The sequence below is a fragment of the Scyliorhinus canicula genome, chromosome 31 (assembly GCF_902713615.1).
Source record: "Scyliorhinus canicula chromosome 31, sScyCan1.1, whole genome shotgun sequence".
In the NCBI taxonomy this organism is placed as follows: Eukaryota; Metazoa; Chordata; class Chondrichthyes; order Carcharhiniformes; family Scyliorhinidae; genus Scyliorhinus; species Scyliorhinus canicula.
Genome location: NC_052176.1, coordinates 5939892 through 5961193, shown reverse-complemented (window position 1 = coordinate 5961193; position 21302 = coordinate 5939892). Strand labels below are relative to the sequence as shown.

Sequence of the window (21302 nt, the reverse complement as noted above, 5' to 3'; positions counted from 1 at the left end):
AGGGGGCCTGTACTCCCGGTATTACGGTGACGGTGGGATTAGTTTGGCAGGGGGCCTGTACTCCCTGTATTACGGTGACGGTGGGATTAGTTTGGCAGGGGGCCTGTACTCCCGGTATTACGGTGACGGTGGGATTAGTTTGGCAGGGGGCCTGTACTCCCTGTATTACGGTGACGGTGGGATTAGTTTGGCAGGGGGCCTCTACTCCTGGTATTACGGGAGCAGCGCACCAGTTTATCACCTGGGTTGGACCTTTGTGCAAAGAGAGCAAGACACGGCAACTTCAAACATACGGACCGGATCACATTCAGCAGCTGGAGCCGGATCACTCAGAAAGCCTGGAGCGGGAGAGGGGATGCGGGGTGGGCGAGGGCGGGTGGGGAGGGTGGGGAAGGGGGGATGTTCTTGCCACTCAACACACAGCATGCTCCAAAGCAACTACGACCCACCTCTCCGCTGCTCCACGTCAAGGAGGAACTTATACCCTGCGAGAGAACGGAAAGGGGGGGGGTTTCAAGACGAGTTGAGGGTGCAGAGCGAGGAAGCTCGGTATTCCAGGAGGCAGTCATTTTTTTCCGAATTCCCTCGACTTAAAGCATCTTCAGCCCTCCCCCCGCAACATGGCTATGACCCCCGCCCCCGTCGATCAGAAATCTCTCCAACTCGACCCACCAGGTGGGAAACATCCTCTCAGCCTGCACCCTGTCAACCCCTCTCCCTCAGAATCTGATACGTCCCATTAAGATCCCCGTCTCGTTCTTCTAAACTCCCAACGGGTACAGGCCCCGACCTGCTCAACACTTCCCCATCGGACAAACCCCCTTCCTCCCGGAAATCAGCCCGGCAAACCGTCTCTGAACGGCCCCTCGAGGCAAGGCTATCCCTTCCTTTGGTAACGGGGACCGTTATGATGGCCACGAAGGACACCTGGGAGGGGGGGGGGGTCGTCGATAGATTTCCCAGTGGGCTCTGTGGAGTACGAACCTCGCTACGGAAATAAAAGGCTCATGGTGTCGGAAAACCGGCCGTGGTAAGATTATTACAGAGGTCAAAACCGCAGCTGGTACTCCAAGTGTGGCCTCACCAACCCCCTTTACCATTGTACCGTGGCTTTTATACTCCATTCCCCTCGCAATACGAGACACGACACGGTATTGCAGACGAAGATCTAGCCAATAGGCCGCGTAGTAATATGGCGAGGGGTGCTGGGTCCTGCCAATCCCGACAAGGTAGCCGCCAACGCAAATAGCGTAGCTACCTAACCAAACAAAATGGCTGCCAACGGTCATCTACTCAAACAAGATGGCTGCCAACCCAAACAAAATGGCCACCGACCCAAAGAAGGTGGCTGCCGACCCAAACAAGATGGCCACCAACCCAAACAAAATGGCCACCTATCCGAACAAGATGGCCGCCAACCCAAACAAGATGGCCGCCAACTCAAACAAGATGGCCGTCAACCCAAACAAGATGGCCGTCAACCCAAACAAGATGGCCGTCAACCCAAACAAGATGGCCGTCAGCCCAAACAAGATGGCCGTCAACGCAAACAAGATGGCCACCAAACCAAACAAGATGGGTGCTGACCCAAACAAAATGGCCATCAACCCAAACAAGATGGCCACCATTGGCCACCTATCCAAACAAGATGGGTGCCAAATCAAACATGAAGGATGCCAACCCAAATAAAATGGCCACCAACCCAAACAAGATGGCCACCAACCCAAACAAGATGGCTGACAACCCAAGAAGGCGGCCACCGACCCAAACAAGATGGCCGCCAACCCAAACAAGGTGGCCGCCAACCCAAACAAGGTGGCCGCCAACCCAAACAATGTGGCCGCCAACCCAAGCAAGGTGGCCGCCAACCCAAGAAGATGGCCGCCAACCCAAAGAAGGTGGCCGCCAATGGCCATCTACCTAAACAAGGTGGTTGCCCAAAAGGCGCAGCAACCAAGACCCTGCACATCATGACCTCAGGAAGTCCCAGTTTATAGCCAATAAGGTGCTTTTTGAAGTGTAGCCACCTTCAGGTAGCAGAGAGCATGGGTCCTGTGGGGGAAACTCTATTGGGAGCGGAGGATGCAGGGAACGCGAGGCTCGGGGCATTTCCGCCGTTCAGGCAGAGCGTCGGATTGGAACACAAAATCAACAGCGTTGTCACAGGATAGCAGTAAGCTGATTGGTTGGTGAGTAACGGTTATGAGGGACTGTATCTAAATAGCTGAAACTTAAATAACTTAAAAGATAATAGGAAGCGAAGCTTGGCAGATAAAGGAGAAGTGAATCTGAAAGAGGAACCAGGAAATCAAAAGATCTGATTGGGCGAGTACATTTTGTCATGTGAGAGTACCTTTAAGAAATGGGTGTTTAAGAAATGTACCTTTAGGAAATGGGTGTTTATCAGTGATGTCAGAGAGTGGGTGGAGCTGGGCTGTCTGTCAGCTTTTTACTTTTGTTTTAGGGTGTTTGCTGCAGGGTGTGTTTTTAGTTTCGGTTTCAGTGTTGGAGCTGAAGCCAGACAGAGCAGGTGTACTGCTGTTCTCTCTGCCATCAAAAGACTATCTCTTGATCATTTGGTGAATTCAGGATTATAAATGTTCTCAGTAGTGAATGTAAACCTGATGTGCTTCTGTTAAAAGGTGTTTCTTTTGTCTTCTGGATGTTGTTTGGGAAGTTATTAAGAATTACTTAGAGTTGTATTCTTTGGGGGCTGTATTTGAATTGATGGTTGCTAAGATGTTCACTGTATGTTTTAAAAAGGTTAACTTGAGTTCATGGAATAAACATTGTTTTGCTTTAAAAAAAATACTTTTCCATTTCTGCTGTACCTGTAGAGTGGGCCGTGTGCTCCCCATACCACAATCTAGTAAAAGTTGTGGGTCAGGCGAACTCCATGATACACTTTGGGGTTCTCTAAACCCTGGCCCATAACAATGTATACATTCTATAGTAATAAGGAATAGATAAGAAAGGCCTGAGATAATATTGGTTTATACTAGTTAATATTATTTGATATTAAAAGGATACATTTAATTTAAAGGATAAGGCATGTCAGCAGAGCTCCAAGCCGTGGTCTGCTCTTCCTGCTCCATGTGGGAGATCAGGAACGATTCCAGTTCCCAGCACCGGCAAGTGTGCAGGAAGTGTCTCCAGCTGTAGCTCCTGGAAGCCCGAGTTTCAGAGCCGGAGCGACGGCCGGGGACACTGTGGAGCATCCACGAAGAGGAAAGTATCGTTCATAGCTCGTATAGAGAGATGGTCGCACCGGAGGCTCAAAGACTCCACAGGCAGGAAGGGAACGGGCGACCACCAGGCAGAGCAAGAGAGCGAGGCAAGCAGTACAGGAATCTCCTGTAGCCATTCCCCTGCAGAACAGATATACCGCTTTGGACACTGTTGAGGGGAATGGCCTCTCAAGAGGAAAGCAGCAAAGCCAAATTAATTACACCACATTTGGTTCTGCTGCACAGGGGAGGAATAATAAGTGTGACAGTGCAATAGTTATAGGGGATTCAATTGTAAGGGGAATAGATAGGCATTTCTGTGGCCGCCAACGAGACTCCAGGATGCTGTGTTGCCTTCCTGGTTCTAGGGTCAAGGATGTCTCGAAGCAGTTATAAGGGCATTCTGGAGGGGGAAGGCTGGACAGCCAGTGGTCGTGCTACACATCAGTACCAGCGACATAGATAGGAAAAGGGAAGAGGTCCTGAAAGCAGAATGTAGCGAGTAAGGAAGATCTCAAAGGTAGTAATCTCAGGATTACTACCAGTGCCACGTGCTAGATAGAAATACTAAAAATAGTAGGAAGTATCGGATGAATGCATGGCTGAAGAGATGGCGTGAGTGAGAGGGTTTCAGATTCCTGGGGCATTGGAACCGGTTCTGGGGGAGGTGGGACCGGTACAAACTGGACGGGCCTGGGTAGGACCGGGACTGATGTCTTTGGGGGAGGGTACTTGCTAGAGTGGTTGGGGAAGTTTGAAAGTAATATGGCAGGGGAATGAGAACCTATGTAAGGATTCAGAGCAGGGGAAGATCAAGAACAAGAGAAAAAGACAGAAAGGAGGGTAAGAAAAGAGATAGGCAGAGAAACCAAGACAGCGACACTGTACAAAATAGTAGGGACGGGACAAGGTACGTTAAAAGGACTAGCCTTAAGGTTTTGTACCTGAATGTGTGGAGCATTAAAATGAAATGGATGAAGTAGTTGTGCAGACAGATGTAAAGGGATATGATATATTTGGGATTATGGAGACATGGTCCCAAGGTGACCAAGGATGCGAACTAAATATTGAGGGCAACTCAGTTTTTAGGAAGGACAGACAGAAAGGAAAAGTTGGCGGAGTTGCGTTGTTGATTGAAGAAGATATTGAGACAATTTTGAGAGATATTAGTGCAGATGATGTTGAATCTGTCTGGGTGGAGTTAAGAAATACCAAGGGGCAAAAAAACGTTAGGCGGGGTGGCAGACAGACCTCCATGCCCCAGCGGTAATGTTGGGAGTAGCATCAGATAGGGACTCAGAGACGCCCGTGAACATCTGCGATTATGGGTGACGTTAATCTGCATACAGATTGGGTGAGTGAAATTAGTCACGGTACAATACAGGAGGAATTTCTGGAGTGTGTACGGGATGGTTTTCTGGACCAGTATGTTGAGGAACCAACAAGGGAACAGGCCATCTTTGACTGTGCGATGAGAAAGGATTCGTTGGCAATCTGGTTGTGGGAGAACCTTTGGGGAGGAGTGACCATAATATGGTGGAATTCTTCATCAAGGTGAATAGTGAGGTCGCTGATTCTGAGACCAGGGGCGGGGTTGTCCGCAAACTGGCGGGGCGGGCCACTCCGGTGCCAAGGGGTGGCGTGAACCGCTCCGGCGTCGGGCCGCCCTGAAGGTGCAGAATCCTCCGCACCTTCAGGGGCCAGGCCGTCGCGGGAGTACCGTGCCGGCCGGCGCGGGAGTACCGTGCCGGCCGGCGTCGAAAGGCCTCCGCTGGCCGGCGCGAGTTGGCGCATGCGTGGGGGTGCCAGCGTGTGCTGGCGTCATCCCAGGGCATGCGCAGCTGGGTTCCTCTCCGCACCGCTCCAGGGTCCCAGGTTCGATTCCCGGCTGGGTCACTGTCTGTGTGGAGTCTGCACGTCCTCCCCATGTGTGCGTGGGTTTCCTCCGGGTGCTCCGGTTTCCTCCCACAGTCCAAAGATGTGCAGGTTAGGTGGATTGGCCATGCTAAATTGCCCGTAGTGTCCTAATAAAAGTAAGGTTAAGGGGGGGTTGTTGGGTTACGGGTATAGGGTGGATACGTGGGTTTGAGTAGGGTGATCATGGCTCGGCACAACATTGAGGGCCGAAGGGCCTGTTCTGTGCTGTACTGTTCTATGTTCTATGAACGAATAGGTGAACTCCTTCCTTCCTATTTGCGCAGGAGTAGAAAGGGAACTGTGGCCAAAGCAGGGCCTAGACGGGAAATTAGAGATGGTGGTTCGATTCAAAGAACAGGCAGAAAAATTAGCAAGAAAATTCAATCCTGAGGATTGGGAACATTTAAAATTCAGCAAAGGCAGATCAAGGGATTGATTAAGGAGGGGAAAATACAATTTGAAAGTGAACTAGCGGGGGACGTAAAAACCGACGAAAGGTTTCTGTAAGTGTGTAAAGAGAAAAAGATTAATAAAAACTAATGTTGGCCCCTGAGAGCCAGAAACGGGGAGAATTCACAACAGGGAACAAAGAAATGGCTGAGGAACTAAATTCGTACTTGGCTCCTGTCTTCACAAAAGAAAACATGAACAATGTGCCAGAGATTCAGTGAAACACAAGTTTTAATGAGGAACTGAGGGAAATCAGTATTAGGAGGAGAGAAATGGTTTTGGGGAAATTAATGAGATTGAGGAAGCAAGGGGGCTGCAGAAGGACTTGGACAGGCTGGGAGAGCGGGCAATGAAGTGGCAGATGGAATACAATCTGGAAAAGTGTGAGGTTATGCACTTTGGAAAGAGGAATGGAGGCAGAGACTATTTTCTAAATGAGGAAATGGTGAGGAAATCAGAAGCACAAAGGGAGTCCTTGTTCACGATTCTCTTAAGGTTAATGTGCAGGTTCAGTCGGCGGTTAGGAAGGCAAATGCAATGTTAGCATTCATGTCGAGAGGGCTAGAATACAAGACCAGGGATGTACTTCTGAGGCTGTACAAGGCTCTGGTCAGACCCCATTTGGAGTATTGTGAGCAGTTTTGGGCCCCGTATCTAAGGAAGGATGTGCTGGGGCCTTGGAAAGGGTCCAGAGGAGATTCACAAGAATGATCCCGGGAATGAAGAGCTTGTCATATGAGGAACAATTGAGGACTCTGGGTCTGTACTCGTTGGAGTTTAGATGGATGAGGGGGGATCTTATTGAAACTTACAGGACACTGCGAGACCTGGATAGAGTGGACGTGGAGAGGATGTTTCCACTTGTGGGAAAAACTAGAACCAGAGGGCACAATCTCAGACTGAAGGGACGATCCTTTAAAACAGAGATGAGGAGGAATTTCTTCAGCCAGAGGGTGGGTGAATCTGTGGAACTCTTTGCCGCAGAAGGCTGTGGAGGCCAAATCACTGAGTGTCTTTAAGACCGAGATAGATAAGTTCTTGATTAATAAGGGGATCAGGGGGTTATGGGGAGAAGGCAGGAGAATGGGGATGAGAATATATCAGCCGTGATTGAATGGCGGAGCAGACTCGATGGGCCGAGAGGCCTAATTCTGCTCCTATGTCTTATGGTCTTATAAAGGCGGATAAATCTCCAGGGCCTGATAATCTTCATCCCAGTGTACTTAAGGAAGTGGCCCTAGAAATAATCAATCCATTGGTGATCATTTTCCAAAATTATTTGGACTCTGGAACGGTTGCTACAGATTGGACAGTAGCGAATTTAACCCCGCTATTTAAAAAAGAGAGGTAGAGAGAAAACAGGAACTACAGACCAGTGAGCCTAACGTCAGTAGGAGGGAAGTTGCTCGACTCAAGCATTTCATAGCACAGGATTTGGAAATCAGTGGTGTAATCAGACAAAGTCAGCTCGACAAATTTACTCAAATTCTTTGAAGATGTAACTAGTAGAGTTGACGAGGGAGAACCGGTGGATGTGGTTTATTTAGACGGGACTATCATATGAGGAGAGATTGAGTTGATTAGGATTATATTCATTGGAGTTTAGAAGAGTGAGAGGGGATCTCTTAGAAACGTACAAAATTCTAACAGGATTAGACAGGGGAGATTCAGAAAGAATATTCCCGATGGTGGGGGGGAGTGCAGATCTAGGGGGTCATAGTTTGAGGGTCAGGGGTTAACCTTTTAGGACTGAGGTGGGGAGAAATTCCTTCACCCAGAGAGAGGGGTGACTCTGTGGAATTCGCCGCCACAGACAGTAGCGGAGGCCAAAACGTTGCGTAATTTCGAGAAGAAATTAGATACAGCTCTTGGGGCTAAAGGGATTAAGGATATGGAGGGAAGGTGGGATCAGGGTATTGAACTTGATGATCAGCCATGATCAGAATGAACGGCGGAGCAGGCTCGATGGGCTGAATGGCCTCCTCCTGCTTCTGTTTTCTATGTTTCTCTGTGATGCAGGACTCTCAGCTGCCAATCTGCACAGCAAGCTCCCAGAACCAGCGCTATGATAATGACCCAGTCACTGTTTGTTAGTGATGTTGGCTGGGGGATATGGGCCGGGATTCTCCCTATGTCCCCACGGCGACGGGAAAACTGGCGCCAACAACTCCGCCGTCAACTAGATTGACGCCGGAGGGATTGGCGCCGCTCCAGCCGGCGGCGAAGGGACGGCGCGGGTTCGCGCATGCGCGGAACGGCTGGCATGATCTCGTGCATGCGCGGACCGGCCGGCGTGTTTCCGCGCATGCGCAGACCGGCCGACGTATTTCCGCGCATGCGCAGACCGGCCGACGTATTTCCGCGCATGCGCAGACCGGCCGACGTATTTCCGCGCATGCGCGGGGGGGTTCTCTTCTCCGCGCCGGCCCCCGGGCAAAATGGCAGAGACCGACAGGAGCCAGCGTGGAGGGAAGAAGTTCCCGCCACGGAACAAGCGTGCCGGCAGATCGGTGGGCCCCGAACGCGGGCCAGTACACCGTGCGGGGGCCCCCTACCAGGGTCAGATCGTCCCACGCCCTCCCCTTCCCCGGGACCGCCCCCGCACACTCACCTGCCGGGTCCCGCCGTGCGTGAGGTGTGTAATTCACGCCGGCGGGAACTGGCCAAAACAGGACGTCCGCTCGGCCCATCGGGGCCCGGAGAATCGTCGGGGGAGGGGGCGCTGTCAACGGCCCCCGACCGGCGAGGCGGGAATCCCGCTGCTGCCTGAAAAACGGCGCCGGAGAATAGGGCAGCCGGCGGCGGGGCGGGATTCGCGCCTCCCCCACCCCGGCGATTCCCCGACCCGGTGGGCTCGGAGAATCCCGCCACCCTGGTCTATAGTCCCTCCCCACCCGGCACTACACCCAATGGCGACCGGGAAGTCGCAAACTCCACCTCATTTTACCGCCTCCTCGGCGAAACGGGGCCCAGCATCCAGACAAGATGGCCGCCAATCTGGACAAGATGGACGTCCTTCTAGACAAGGACAGGGCCGCGCACCTCAGTTCCTCTTTGAGGGGGGAGGGGGGATGGGGGATTCACTGCCACAGACACCACACGAGCTCCGTAAATCTCCCCGTATTTGGCACGGTGTTATAAATTTGAAAAACAGACAGGGCGGGGAAATTCCCAGAGTCTCCCCGAGCGGCCAGTGCTGAGGCGCCGTCTTTCCGCTGGAAGAGTGGCGGGCTGGGGGAGGAAGTGCCCCCCCCCCGGGGCCCAATATTCATCCCTCAGTCACCATCGGGAGAGAGAAAACATGATGATCTGGTTAATTATCGCATCGCTGCCTGTGGGATCTTACTGTGCGCAGATCAGCCCCTACGCGCGCTCCCCCCCCCACCCCCACCCTCCATTTCAGCAGCGACCAAGCACCTCGGGAAAGTAGTTTCCTCGCCGGCCGTGAAGATCCCAAGGACATCCCGAGGTGGCGAAAGGCGCTACCACAATGCAGGCCTCTCTCGCTGGGCCTGAAGTCCCAGCTTCGTTCGTCCTTCCTCGTGATGCGGTCTCTATGGTGACGGAGATCCACGGGGGGGTCACGCCCCCGAGAATGACGGAACAAGACCGCGAGCCAGTCAAGAAACAAATACCTACAGCCCCCCCCCCCCAACTGCATTTTTAACCCTGCTGTAGTTTTGGTCATAAGCTCCGTTTACAGAATTTACAGTGCAGAAGGAGGCCATTCGGCCCATCGAGTCTGCACCGTCCCTTGGAAAGAGCACCCTACCCAAGGTCAACACCTCCACCCTATCCTCATAACCCAGTAACCCCACCTCACCTTTTTGGGCACTAAGGGGCAATTTAGCACGGCCAATCCACCCAACCTGCGCATCTTTGGACTGTGGGAGGAAACCGGAGCACCCGGAGGAAACCCACGCAGACACGGGGAGGATGTGCAGACTCCGCACAGACAGTGACCCAAGCCAGGAATCGAACTCGAGACCCTGGAGCTGTGAAGCAACTGTGCTAACCACTGTGCTGCTGATCGCTGCTCGAATAGACTCTGTAGACTGTATGCTGTAGATCGCTGCTTAAATAGACTCTGTAGACTGTTTGCTGCAGTTAATGCTTAAAAAGACTCTGTAAACTGTTTGCTGCAGTTAATGCTGAAATAGACTCTGTAGACTGTTTGCTGCAGTTAATGTTTAAATAGACTCTGTAGACTATTTGCTGTAGTTAATGTTTAAATAGACTCTGTAGACTGTTTGCTGTAGTTAATGCTTAAATAGACTCTGTAGACTGTTTGCTGTAGTTAATCTTTAAATAGACTCTGCAGACTGTTTGCTGTAGTTAATGTTTAAATAGACTCTGTAGACTGTTTGCTGTAGTTAATGTTTAAATAGACTCTGTAGACTGTTTGCTGTAGTTAATGCTTAAATATCACGGTACCGAGGACTCGGGTTCGATCCTAGGTCACTATCCGTGTGGAGTTTGCACATTCTCCCCGTGTCTGGGTGGGTCTCACCCCCACAGCCCAAAGAAGTGCAGGGTAGGTGGATTGGCCACACTAAATTGCCCCTTTTAAAAGAAAATTAACGCTTAAATAGACTCTGTAGACTGTTTGGTGCCGTTTCAATGCTTAAATAAACTCTGCAAACGGCTTGCTGCAGGTTGTTGCTGTGGTCAGGTGGGTCCTTTAAGGGGTCGGGCACCATTGACCATGTGACTGGCTCGGGGCCAATCCCAGCCAATGAGGAGTTAGCGTGGGGTCCTGGGAGCAGTGTGGATCATTGAGGTGAAGCGTAAAGACCTGTTGTATCGTGTCTTGTTCCTGTTAGCTAACATACTTTGCCTTTTTATCAATTAACCCCTTCATCTATTACTGGGCCCCCCCCCGTGAATGTCTCGAGCCTCCACAGTGGCGCAAATCGACGCAAGCCACTCAAATAGACTCTGTAGACTGTTTGGCAGAAGCCTCATCTCAGCACCAGCTCATTTGGCGCGTCAATCGACACTCCGGACCCAGTGGGAATAAACGTAGGTCGCAAAGTGCTTCGGGAAAACAGTACAGGCCAGACGAAGAGACCGCTCACCTTTCATCCTGCCCGCCTTCTCCTCCTGCCACACCTTCCTCTCCTCCCCCTCCTCGTCGCTGTCCTCAGCAAAGTCGTCCAGGTTTCCGATATCTGCCTGCTTGACGCTCATGAGGCTGGCTAGACTCTGCATGTCCTCGTCCCTGTGTGTGTGAGGGGTGGGGGGGAGGGGGGGAGGGGTGGTGTTAACAGGGCGGCTCAGAGTGAGGAAACTCAAGCTAATGAAGAGGGAGGTCGGGGGGGGGGCGGGCGGTAAGGCGAGGCCACTCTCTACAACAAGCCCCTCATTATAACTGTACGGCATATAACCCCAGAAGGGCGGCTTCGATTGGTGTGGGCCACGTGAGGCCCAAAAGGTTACCCAGCATGCCTCAGCTCACAGTCAGGTGGTTGTGAGTTTGGGGCCCACTCCAGAGGTTTCAGCACGAAATCATGGCCAAATTCCCAGTCCCTGTACTGAGGGAGTGCCGCACTGTCAGAGGGTCAGTACTGAGGGAGTGCCGCACTGTCAGAGGGTCAGTACTGAGGGAGTGCCGCACTGTGAGAGGGTCAGTACTGAGGGAGTGCCGCACTGTGAGAGGGTCAGTACTGAGGGAGTGCCACACTGTCAGAGGGTCAGTACTGAGGGAGTGCCGCACTGTCAGAGGGTCAGTACTGAGGGAGTGCCGCACTGTCAGAGGGTCAGTACTGAGGGAGTGCTGCACTGTCAGAGGGTCAGTACTGAGGGAGCGCTGCACTGTCAGAGGGTCAGTACTGAGGGAGTGCTGCACTGTCAGAGGGTCAGTACTGAGGGAGTGCCGCACTGTCAGAGGGTCAGTACTGAGGGAATGCTGCACTGTCAGAGGGTCAGTACTGAGGGAGTGCCGCACTGTCAGAGGGTCAGTACTGAGGGAATGCTGCACTGTCAGAGGGTCAGTACTGAGGGAGTGCCGCACTGTCAGAGGGTCAGTACTGAGGGAGTGCTGCACTGTCAGGGGGTCATTACTGAGGGAGCGCCGCACTGTCAGAGGGTCATTACTGAGGGAGCGCCGCACTGTCAGAGGGTCAGTACTGAGGGAGAGCCGCACTGTCAGAGGGTCAGTACTGAGGGAGTGTTGCACTGTCAGAGGGTCAGTACTGAGGGAGTGCTGCACTGTCAGAGGGTCAGTACTGAGGGAGCACTGCACTGTCAGAGGGTCAGTACTGAGGGAGTGCCGCACTGTCAGAGGGTCAGTACTGAGGGAGTGCTGCACTGCCAGAGGGTCAGTACTGAGGGAGTGCTGCACTGTCAGAGGGTCAGTACTGAGGGAGTGCTGCATTGTCAGAGGGTCATTACTGAGGGAGTGTCGCACTGTCAGAGGGTCAGTACTGAGGGAGTGCTACACTGTCAGAGGGTCAGTACTGAGGGAGTGCCGCACTGTCAGAGGGTCAATACTGAGGGAGTGCCGCACTGTCAGAGGGTCAGTACTGAGGGAGTGCTGCACTGTCAGAGGGTCAGTACTGAGGGAGTGCTGGGGGGGGGGGGTTTGAGAAGAGGAGGTCGGGGGGGGGGCGTGCGTGCCGCCCACGATGGAGGCCGGGACGCGTGACGGAGGCCGGACGCCGAGACTCACGTGGCCCGTCCTTCGCGGAGGAAGACGCAGGAGAGCGAGAACTGCAGCGTGGCGCACACAACCTTGACGGACAGCGGCTTGAGCTTGAGCTTGACGTCCGTCACCGTGGGCATCGGGCTGGCGTATTTCTTCATATTGATGTCCGCCGACGCCAGCACCTTCCGGTGACCTTTGCTTTCCTGCGGAGGAGGAGGGGCCGGAGATTAGAATGCCCACAAACAATCCGGATAATTCTCAAACTCCTCAGATTCCCGTCCGGCAAGGAGGAAACTCAAATCTGCTTCCCTCCCGACAACATCCCAAAAATAGTCATCGGCCAACGAAGGATATCCCGGCGCAGAGTAACCATCCATATTCAATCCACTTGTTCGATTCCCTGTCGGCTACAGGCCCAGCATTTATCGCCCATCCCTAATTGCCCCTGGAGAAGGTGGTGGGTGAGCCGCCATCTTGTACCCACCGCAGTCCCCGTGTGGTGTAGGTACACCCACTGTGCTGTTAGGGAGGGGAGTTCCCAGGATTTCGACCCCAGCCACAGTGAAGGAACGGCCGACATATTTCCGAGTCGGGATGGCGAGCGGCTCGGAGGGGGGGGGGGAACTTGCAGGCGGGGGTGTTCCCCGTGCGTCTGCTGCTGCCCTCGCCCTTCCGGACGGTAGAGGTGGCGGGTTTGGAAGGTGCTGTCGAAGGAGCGAGTGGCTGCGGTGCGTCTTGTAGACGGTGCACACGGCTGCCGCTGTGCGTCGGGGGGGGGGGGGGTGGAAGGAGTGAATGTTTGTGGCTAGCGTGTCGATCGAGTGGGGCTGTCGGGTCAATAACTGGTTCACCGTGTTGGGTGTCAGGGTCAGTGCTGAGGGAGTGCCGCACTGTCAGAGGGTCAGTACTGAGGGAGTGCTGCACTGTCAGAGGGTCAGTACTGAGGGAGTGCTGCACTGTCAGAGGGTCAGTGCTGAGGGAGTGCTGCACTGTCAGAGGGTCAGTGCTGAGGGAGTGCTGCACTGTCAGAGGGTCAGTACTGAGGGAGTGCTGCACTGTCAGAGGGTCAGTACTGAGGGAATGCTGCACTGTCAGAGGGTCAATACTGAGGGAGTGCTGCACTGTCAGAGGGTCAGTACTGAGGGAGTGCCGCACTGTCAGAGGGTCAGTACTGAGGGAGTGCCGCACTGTCAGAGGGTCAGTACTGAGGGAGTGCCGCACTGTCAGAGGGTCAGTACTGAGGGAATGCCGCACTGTCAGAGGGTCAGTACTGAGGGAGTGCTGCACTGACAGAGGGTCAGTACTGAGGGAGTGCTGCACTGTCAGAGGGTCAGTACTGAGGGAGTGCCGCACTGTCAGAGGGTCAGTACTGAGGGAGTGCCGCACTGTCAGAGGGTCAGTACTGAGGGAGTGCCGCACTGTCAGAGGGTCAGTACTGAGGGAGTGCCGCACTGTCAGAGGGTCAGTACTGAGGGACTGCTGCACTGTCAGAGGGTCAGTACTGAGGGAGTGCTGCACTGTCAGAGTGTCAGTACTGAGGGAGTGCTGCACTGTCAGAGGGTCAGTACTGAGGGAGTGCTGCACTGTCAGAGGGTCAGTACTGAGGGAGTGCTGCACTGTCAGAGGGTCAGTACTGAGGGAGTGCTGCACTGTCAGAGGGTCAGTACTGAGGGAGTGCTGCACTGTCAGAGGGTCCGTACTGAGGGAGTGCTGCACTGTCAGAGGGTCAGTACTGAGGGAGTGCTGCACTGTCAGAGGGTCAGTACTGAGGGAGTGCCGCACTGTCAGAGGGTCAGTACTGAGGGAGTGCTGCACTGTCAGAGGGTCAGTACTGAGGGAGTGCTGCACTGTCAGAGGGTCAGTACTGAGGGAGTGCCGCACTGTCAGAGGGTCAGTACTGAGGGAGTGCTGCACTGTCAGAGGGTCAGTACTGAGGGAGTGCCGCACTGTCAGAGGGTCAGTACTGAGGGAGTGCTGCACTGTCAGAGGGTTAGTACTGAGGAAGTGCCGCACTGTCAGAGAGGGGGTGGGAAGTGGGGAGGTCTCCCCAGTTTCTTGTATTTAATCCTCAACCAAGATCATTGAAACAGACAGCCTGGGAATATGCCCTCCTGATGTCCCTGGCATCTTGCTGTGCAGAACTGGCCATGGTGGCAGTGCCTGCAGATCAAGAAGAACATTATTGGACCGTTTTGGAACGTCCGGATGTGGGGGGGGGGGGGTAGGAATGCCCCGGTTGCTATTCGGGAGAATGGCGTTGGACATCTAAGGCAGTGTCTCCGGCCTTCAGGAGGAGGTCCGACTCAGGGGATCGAGCTGGACACGGAGCTCCTTCTCCAGACCCCGGCAGAAATCCCGACCCCTGCCCAGGCACCCCGGGAGGGGATCCCGCGATACTGAGGCTAAGTGTTGATGCCGTTTCCCGACTTGGCCGTCAACATGGCCTCAGGAGCAGCGATTCTGACCCCTAACGAGGGGGCCTGCAGGGCCAATGGAGCGACCCAGGCCGCTCCGGCTGCTGAACCCTGGCGTCAGACGGGCGTCGCGGGTCTGCGCATGCGCAGTGGCGCCAACAGGCACATGCGCAATGCCCCCCTTCTCCGCTCCGTAGGGCGACCGGGGCCGGCGCGGAACAAAAGAGGCCCCCAGCCCGAGAGGCCGGCCCGCCAATCGGTAGGCCCCGATCGCGGACCAGGCCACAGCGGACGCAATGTAATCCATCCAACAAGGGCCCTTACGTTTTCGATGACAAACGTCCATTCCTTATCTTCGAATTCTTCAGCCAACGGATCCTGAAAAAACAACAGAGAAACAAAATCAGGGTTAGGACCCTCTCCAATTTCCAAGTCTCCCGGGTAATTTATTGGCCTCTGACCTTTCAGCTCCAGGGGTCAAAGGTGAGCCACACTAACATGCCACTGGACCCAGTGACTGAGAGTCAGCGTGGCTTTGGACAATCGAAGAGCACTCGCGAAGGCCTGTGGATGCATAAAGCCTAACTGCCCCGTTAGAATGATGCGTACCAGCGATATGGAAAGCTATCCTTATAGTGTAACAGTGGCAGGGGTCAACTGAAGCCAAAAATATTGTCTGTATCTAACCCCGTGCTGTACCTGCCCTGGGAGTGTTTGATGGGGACAGTGTAGAGGGAGCTTTACTCTGTATCTAACCCCGTGCTGTACCTGTCCTGGGAGTGTTTGATGGGGACAGTGTAGAGGGAGCTTTACTCTGTATCTAACCCCGTGCTGTACCTGTCCTGGGAGTGTTTGATGGGGACAGTGTAGAGGGAGCTTTACTCTGTATCTAACCCCGTGCTGTACCTGTCCTGGGAGTGTTTGATGGGGACAGTGTAGAGGGAGCTTTACTCTGTATCTAACCCCGTGCTGTACCTGTCCTGGGAGTGTTTGATGGGGACAGTGTAGAGGGAGCTTTACTCTGTATCTAACCCCGTGCTGTACCTGTCCTGGGAGTGTTTGATGGGGACAGTGTAGAGGGAGCTTTACTCTGTATCTAACCCCGTGCTGTACCTGTCCTGGGAGTGTTTGATGGGGACAGTGTAGAGGGAGCTTTACTCTGTATCTAACCCCGTGCTGTCCCTGTCCTGGGAGTGTTTGATGGGGACAGTGTAGAGGGAGCTTTACTCTGTATCTAACCCCGTGCTGTACCTGTCCTGGGAGTGTTTGATGGGGACAGTGTAGAGGGAGCTTTACTCTGTATCTAACCCCGTGCTGTACCTGTCCTGGGAGTGTTTGATGGGTACAGTGTAGAGGGAGCTTTACTCTGTATCTAACACCGTGCTGTACCTGTCCTGGGAGTGTTTGATGGGGACAGTGTAGAGGGAGCTTTACTCTGTATCTAACCCCGTGCTGTACCTGTCCTGGGAGTGTTTGATGGGGACAGTGTAGAGGGAGCTTTACTCTGTATCTAACCCCGTGCTATACCTGTCCTGGGAGTGTTTGAAGGGGACAGTGTAGAGGGAGCTTTACTCTGTATCTAACCCCGTGCTGTACCTGTCCTGGGAGTGTTTGATGGGGACAGTGTAGAGGGAGCTTTACTCTGTATCTAACCCCGTGCTGTACCTGTCCTGGGAGTGTTTGATGGGGACAGTGTAGAGGGAGCTTTACTCTGTATCTAACCCCGTGCTGTACCTGTCCTGGGAGTGTTTGATGGGGACAGTGTAGAGGGAGCTTTACTCTGTATCTAACCCCGTGCTGTCCCTGTCCTGGGAGTGTTTGATGGGGACAGTGTAGAGGGAGCTTTACTCTGTATCTAACCCCGTGCTGTACCTGTCCTGGGAGTGTTTGATGGGGACAGTGTAGAGGGAGCTTTACTCTGTATCTAACCCCGTGCTGTACCTGTCCTGGGAGTGTTTGATGGGGACAGTGTAGAGGGAGCTTTACTCTGTATCTAACCCCGTGCTGTACCTGTCCTGGGAGTGTTTGATGGGGACAGTGTAGAGGGAGCTTTACTCTGTATCTAACCCCGTGCTGTACCTGTCCTGGGGGTGTTTGATGGGGACAGTGTAGAGGGAGCTTTACTCTGTATCTAACACCGTGCTGTACCTGTCCTGGGAGTGTTTGATGGGGACAGTGTAGAGGGAGCTTTACTCTGTATCTAACCCCGTGCTGTACCTGCCCTGGGAGTGTTTGATGGGGACAGTGTAGAGGGAGCTTTACTCTGTATCTAACCCCGTGCTGTACCTGTCCTGGGAGTGTTTGATGGGGACAGTGTAGAGGGAGCTTTACTCTGTATCTAACCCCGTGCTGTACCTGTCCTGGGAGTGTTTGATGGGGACAGTGTAGAGGGAGCTTTACTCTGTATCTAACCCCGTGCTGTCCCTGTCCTGGGAGTGTTTGATGGGGACAGTGTAGAGGGAGCTTTACTCTGTATCTAACCCCGTGCTGTACCTGTCCTGGGAGTGTTTGATGGGGACAGTGTAGAGGGAGCTTTACTCTGTATCTAACCCCGTGCTGTACCTGTCCTGGGAGTGTTTGATGGGGACAGTGTAGAGGGAGCTTTACTCTGTATCTAACTCCGTGCTGTACCTGTCCTGGGAGTGTTTGATGGGGACAGTGTAGAGGGAGCTTTACTCTGTATCTAACCCCGTGCTGTACCTGTCCTGGGAGTGTTTGATGGGGACAGTGTAGAGGGAGCTTTACTCTGTATCTAACCCCGTGCTGTACCTGTCCTGGGAGTGTTTGATGGGGACAGTGTAGAGGGAGCTTTACTCTGTATCTAACCCCGTGCTGTACCTGCCCTGGGAGTGTTTGATGGGGACAGTGTAGAGGGAGCTTTACTCTGTATCTAACCCCGTGCTGTACCTGTCCTGGGAGTGTTTGATGGGGACAGTGTAGAGGGAGCTTTACTCTGTATCTAACCCCGTGCTGTACCTGTCCTGGGAGTGTTTGATGGGGACAGTGTAGAGGGAGCTTTACTCTGTATCTAACCCCGTGCTGTACCTGCCCTGGGAGTGTTTGATGGGGACAGTGTAGAGGGAGCTTTACTCTGTATCTAACCCCGTGCTGTACCTGTCCTGGGAGTGTTTGATGGGGACAGTGTAGAGGGAGCTTTACTCTGTATCTAACCCCGTGCTGTACCTGTCCTGGGAGTGTTTGATGGGGACAGTGTAGAGGGAGCTTTACTCTGTATCTAACCCCGTGCTGTACCTGTCCTGGGGGTGTTTGATGGGGACAGTGTAGAGGGAGCTTTACTCTGTATCTAACACCGTGCTGTACCTGTCCTGGGAGTGTTTGATGGGGACAGTGTAGAGGGAGCTTTACTCTGTATCTAACCCCGTGCTGCACCTGTCCTGGGAGTGTTTGATGGGGACAGTGTAGAGGGAGCTTTACTCTGTATCTAACCCCGTGCTGTCCCTGTCCTGGGAGTGTTTGATGGGGACAGTGTAGAGGGAGCTTTACTCTGTATCTAACCCCGTGCTGTACCTGTCCTGGGAGTGTTTGATGGGGACAGTGTAGAGGGAGCTTTACTCTGTATCTAACCCCGTGCTGTACCTGTCCTGGGAGTGTTTGATGGGGACAGTGTAGAGGGAGCTTTACTCTGTATCTAACCCCGTGCTGTACCTGTCCTGGGAGTGTTTGATGGGGACAGTGTAGAGGGAGCTTTACTCTGTATCTAACCCCGTGCTGTACCTGTCCTGGGAGTGTTTGATGGGGACAGTGTAGACGGAGCTTTACTCTGTATCTAACCCCGTGCTGTACCTGTCCTGGGAGTGTTTGATGGGGACAGTGTAGAGGGAGCTTTACTCTGTATCTAACCCCGTGCTGTACCTGCCCTGGGAGTGTTTGATGGGGACAGTGTAGAGGGAGCTTTACTCTGTATCTAACCCCGTGCTGTACCTGTCCTGGGAGTGTTTGATGGGGACAATGTAGAGGGAGCTTTACTCTGTATCTAACCCCGTGCTGTACCTGTCCTGGGAGTGTTTGATGGGGACAGTGTAGAGGGAGCTTTACTCTGTATCTAACCCAGTGCTGTACCTGTCCTGGGAGTGTTTGATGGGGACAGTGTAGAGGGAGCTTTACTCTGTATCTAACCCCGTGCTGTACCTGTCCTGGGAGTGTTTGATGGGGACAGTGTAGAGGGAGCTTTACTCTGTATCTAACCCCGTGCTGTACCTGTCCTGGGAGTGTTTGATGGGGACAGTGGAGAGGGAGCTTTACTCTGTATCTAACCCCGTGCTGTCCCTGTCCTGGGATTGTTTGATGGGGACAGTGTAGAGGGAGCTTTACTCTGTATCTAACCCTGTGCTGTATCTGTCCTGGGAATGTTTGATGGGGACAGTGTAGAGGGAGCTTTACTCTGTATCTAGCCCTGTGCTGTCCCTGTCCTGGGAGTGTTTGATGGGGACAGTGTAGAGGGAGCTTTACTCTGTATCTAACCCCGTGCTGTACCTGTCCTGGGAGTGTTTGATGGGGACAGTGTAGAGGGAGCTTTACTCTGTATCTAACCCCGTGCTGTACCTGTCCTGGGAGTGTTTGATGGGGACAGTGTAGAGGGAGCTTTACTCTGTATCTAACCCCGTGCTGTCCCTGTCCTGGGAGTGTTTGATGGGGACAGTGTAGAGGGAGCTTTACTCTGTATCTAACCCCGTGCTGTACCTGTCCTGGGAGTGTTTGATGGGGACAGTGTAGAGGGAGCTTTACTCTGTATCTAACCCCGTGCTGTACCTGTCCTGGGAGTGTTTGATGGGGACAGTGTAGAGGGAGCTTTACTCTGTATCTAACCCCGTGCTGTCCCTGTCCTGGGAGTGTTTGATGGGGACAGTGTAGAGGGAGCTTTACTCTGTATCTAACCCCGTGCTGTGCCTGTCCTGGGAGTGTTTGATGGGGACAGTGTAGAGGGAGCTTTACTCTGTATCTAACCCTGTGCTGTATCTGTCCTGGGAATGTTTGATGGGGACAGTGTAGAGGGAGCTTTACTCTGTATCTAGCCCTGTGCTGTCCCTGTCCTGGGAGTGTTTGATGGGGACAGTGTAGAGGGAGCTTTACTCTGTATCTAACCCCGTGCTGTACCTGTCCTGGGAGTGTTTGATGGGGACAGTGTAGAGGGAGCTTTACTCTGTATCTAACCCCGTGCTGTACCTGTCCTGGGAGTGTTTGATGGGGACAGTGTAGAGGGAGCTTTACTCTGTATCTAACCCCGTGCTGTCCCTGTCCTGGGAGTGTGTGGGGGACAGGGTGGGGGGGCTCCAAAAATCTCCTTGTGTTATCAGTAAAGGTCCAGCTCCTACTGGGATCTTCCTGCCCCCAGAAGCATCTGGGGTAGTTTTACTATTCTGTTCTTTTCGAGGAGACCCACAGAACTCTCCAGAAACTGCCCGACCCACAAGGAGATTGGAAACAAAATACTGCTTTGTTTACAGACAAATATTCGGAACATACCGCCTGAGCTGTAACTAATGGCTGGGAGGGGTTTTAACTGGAGGATTTGAAGGTTTTGGAGTGGGTGGGGCTGTGTACAGCGCGAGCCAGAGAGAGCGAATGAGCGAGAGCAAGCGTTAAGAGTTCCACAGCACGGCAGGGAGAGTGAGCGTGTGAGAGGGCAGCTAATTTCCGGGAAGGTCGATGCTTTCCATAATTCAATTCACCATGGATGGCGAATCATAGAATCCCTACTTGGCCGAATCGGGCCGTTCGGCCCGTCGAGTTCGCCCCGACCCTCCGAAAGAGCACCCTGCCCCCGTCCGCTCCTCCACCCCCCCCCCCCCCCGTCCTATCGCCGTAGAATATGTTCATTGGGATTATTCTGAAATATCCCCTGAACTGTCCGCTACTGATTCTTCACTGGTCTCACCTCGGGCCCAGTACCCCAAATAGCCTCAACTTCCATGCCAACACGGTTCCCCTTGTTTAAGTTGCCACGACTAGTCCCAGACCCACTCTTCTCCCCTTCAAAATGGAAGCGACATTCGATCATCTTGCTGGCGTGGGTTGTGCGCCAGCTGCCTACCTTGTAGAGGGTGACCGAGATATCAACGTTCTCTGGCACAGGCCACAGTACCATTCCCCGGTACGGATTCTTAATCCCCGGCTGCCAGCTGTGCGGCTACAAGAGATCAGGAGAAACGGAATTATTGGAAAGACACACAGCAGAGAACACTTCACCCGGCGTCTCTCCCAATAGACGTTGGATCTATAGAAGGAGGCCACTTGGCCCATCTGCTCTGTGCCGGCCCACACAAGACGACTCCCAACCCCCCGTCTTTGTCTCCCCCCCCATCACCCTATCCTTCCATTCCTCACTCCCTTGTGTATTTATCCAGCTTCCCCCCTTAAATTCTCCCCCACTCCCTGTGGGAGCGAGTCCCACATTCTCCCCCACTCCCCGTGGGAGCGAGTCCCACATTCTCCCCACTCCCTGTGGGAGGGAGTTCCACCTTCTCCCCACTCCCTGTGGGAGTGAGTCCCACATTCTCCCCACTCCCTGTGGGAGTGAGTCCCACATTCTCCCCACTCCCTGTGGGAGTGAGTCCCACATTCTCCCCCACTCTCCGTGGGAGCGAGTCCCACATTCTCCCCACTCCTTGTGGGAGCAAGTTCCACATT

The 21302-nt window shown here is 53.6% G+C and overlaps 1 protein-coding gene across 1 annotated transcript in view; it reads right to left on the bottom strand.

Annotated features, from left to right (window-relative positions):
* Positions 1-21302, bottom strand: part of LOC119958959 (EH domain-binding protein 1-like) — a 61376-nt gene that overhangs the window by 18773 nt on the left and 21301 nt on the right. The window contains exons 3-7 of the mRNA XM_038787481.1: positions 20707-20802; positions 14979-15032; positions 12265-12443; positions 10673-10815; positions 450-485 (exon numbers count right to left, since the gene is read on the bottom strand). Of these exons, the coding sequence (XP_038643409.1) occupies positions 450-485; positions 10673-10815; positions 12265-12443; positions 14979-15032; positions 20707-20802 (508 nt within the window). The remainder of the gene's footprint in view (positions 1-449; positions 486-10672; positions 10816-12264; positions 12444-14978; positions 15033-20706; positions 20803-21302) is intronic.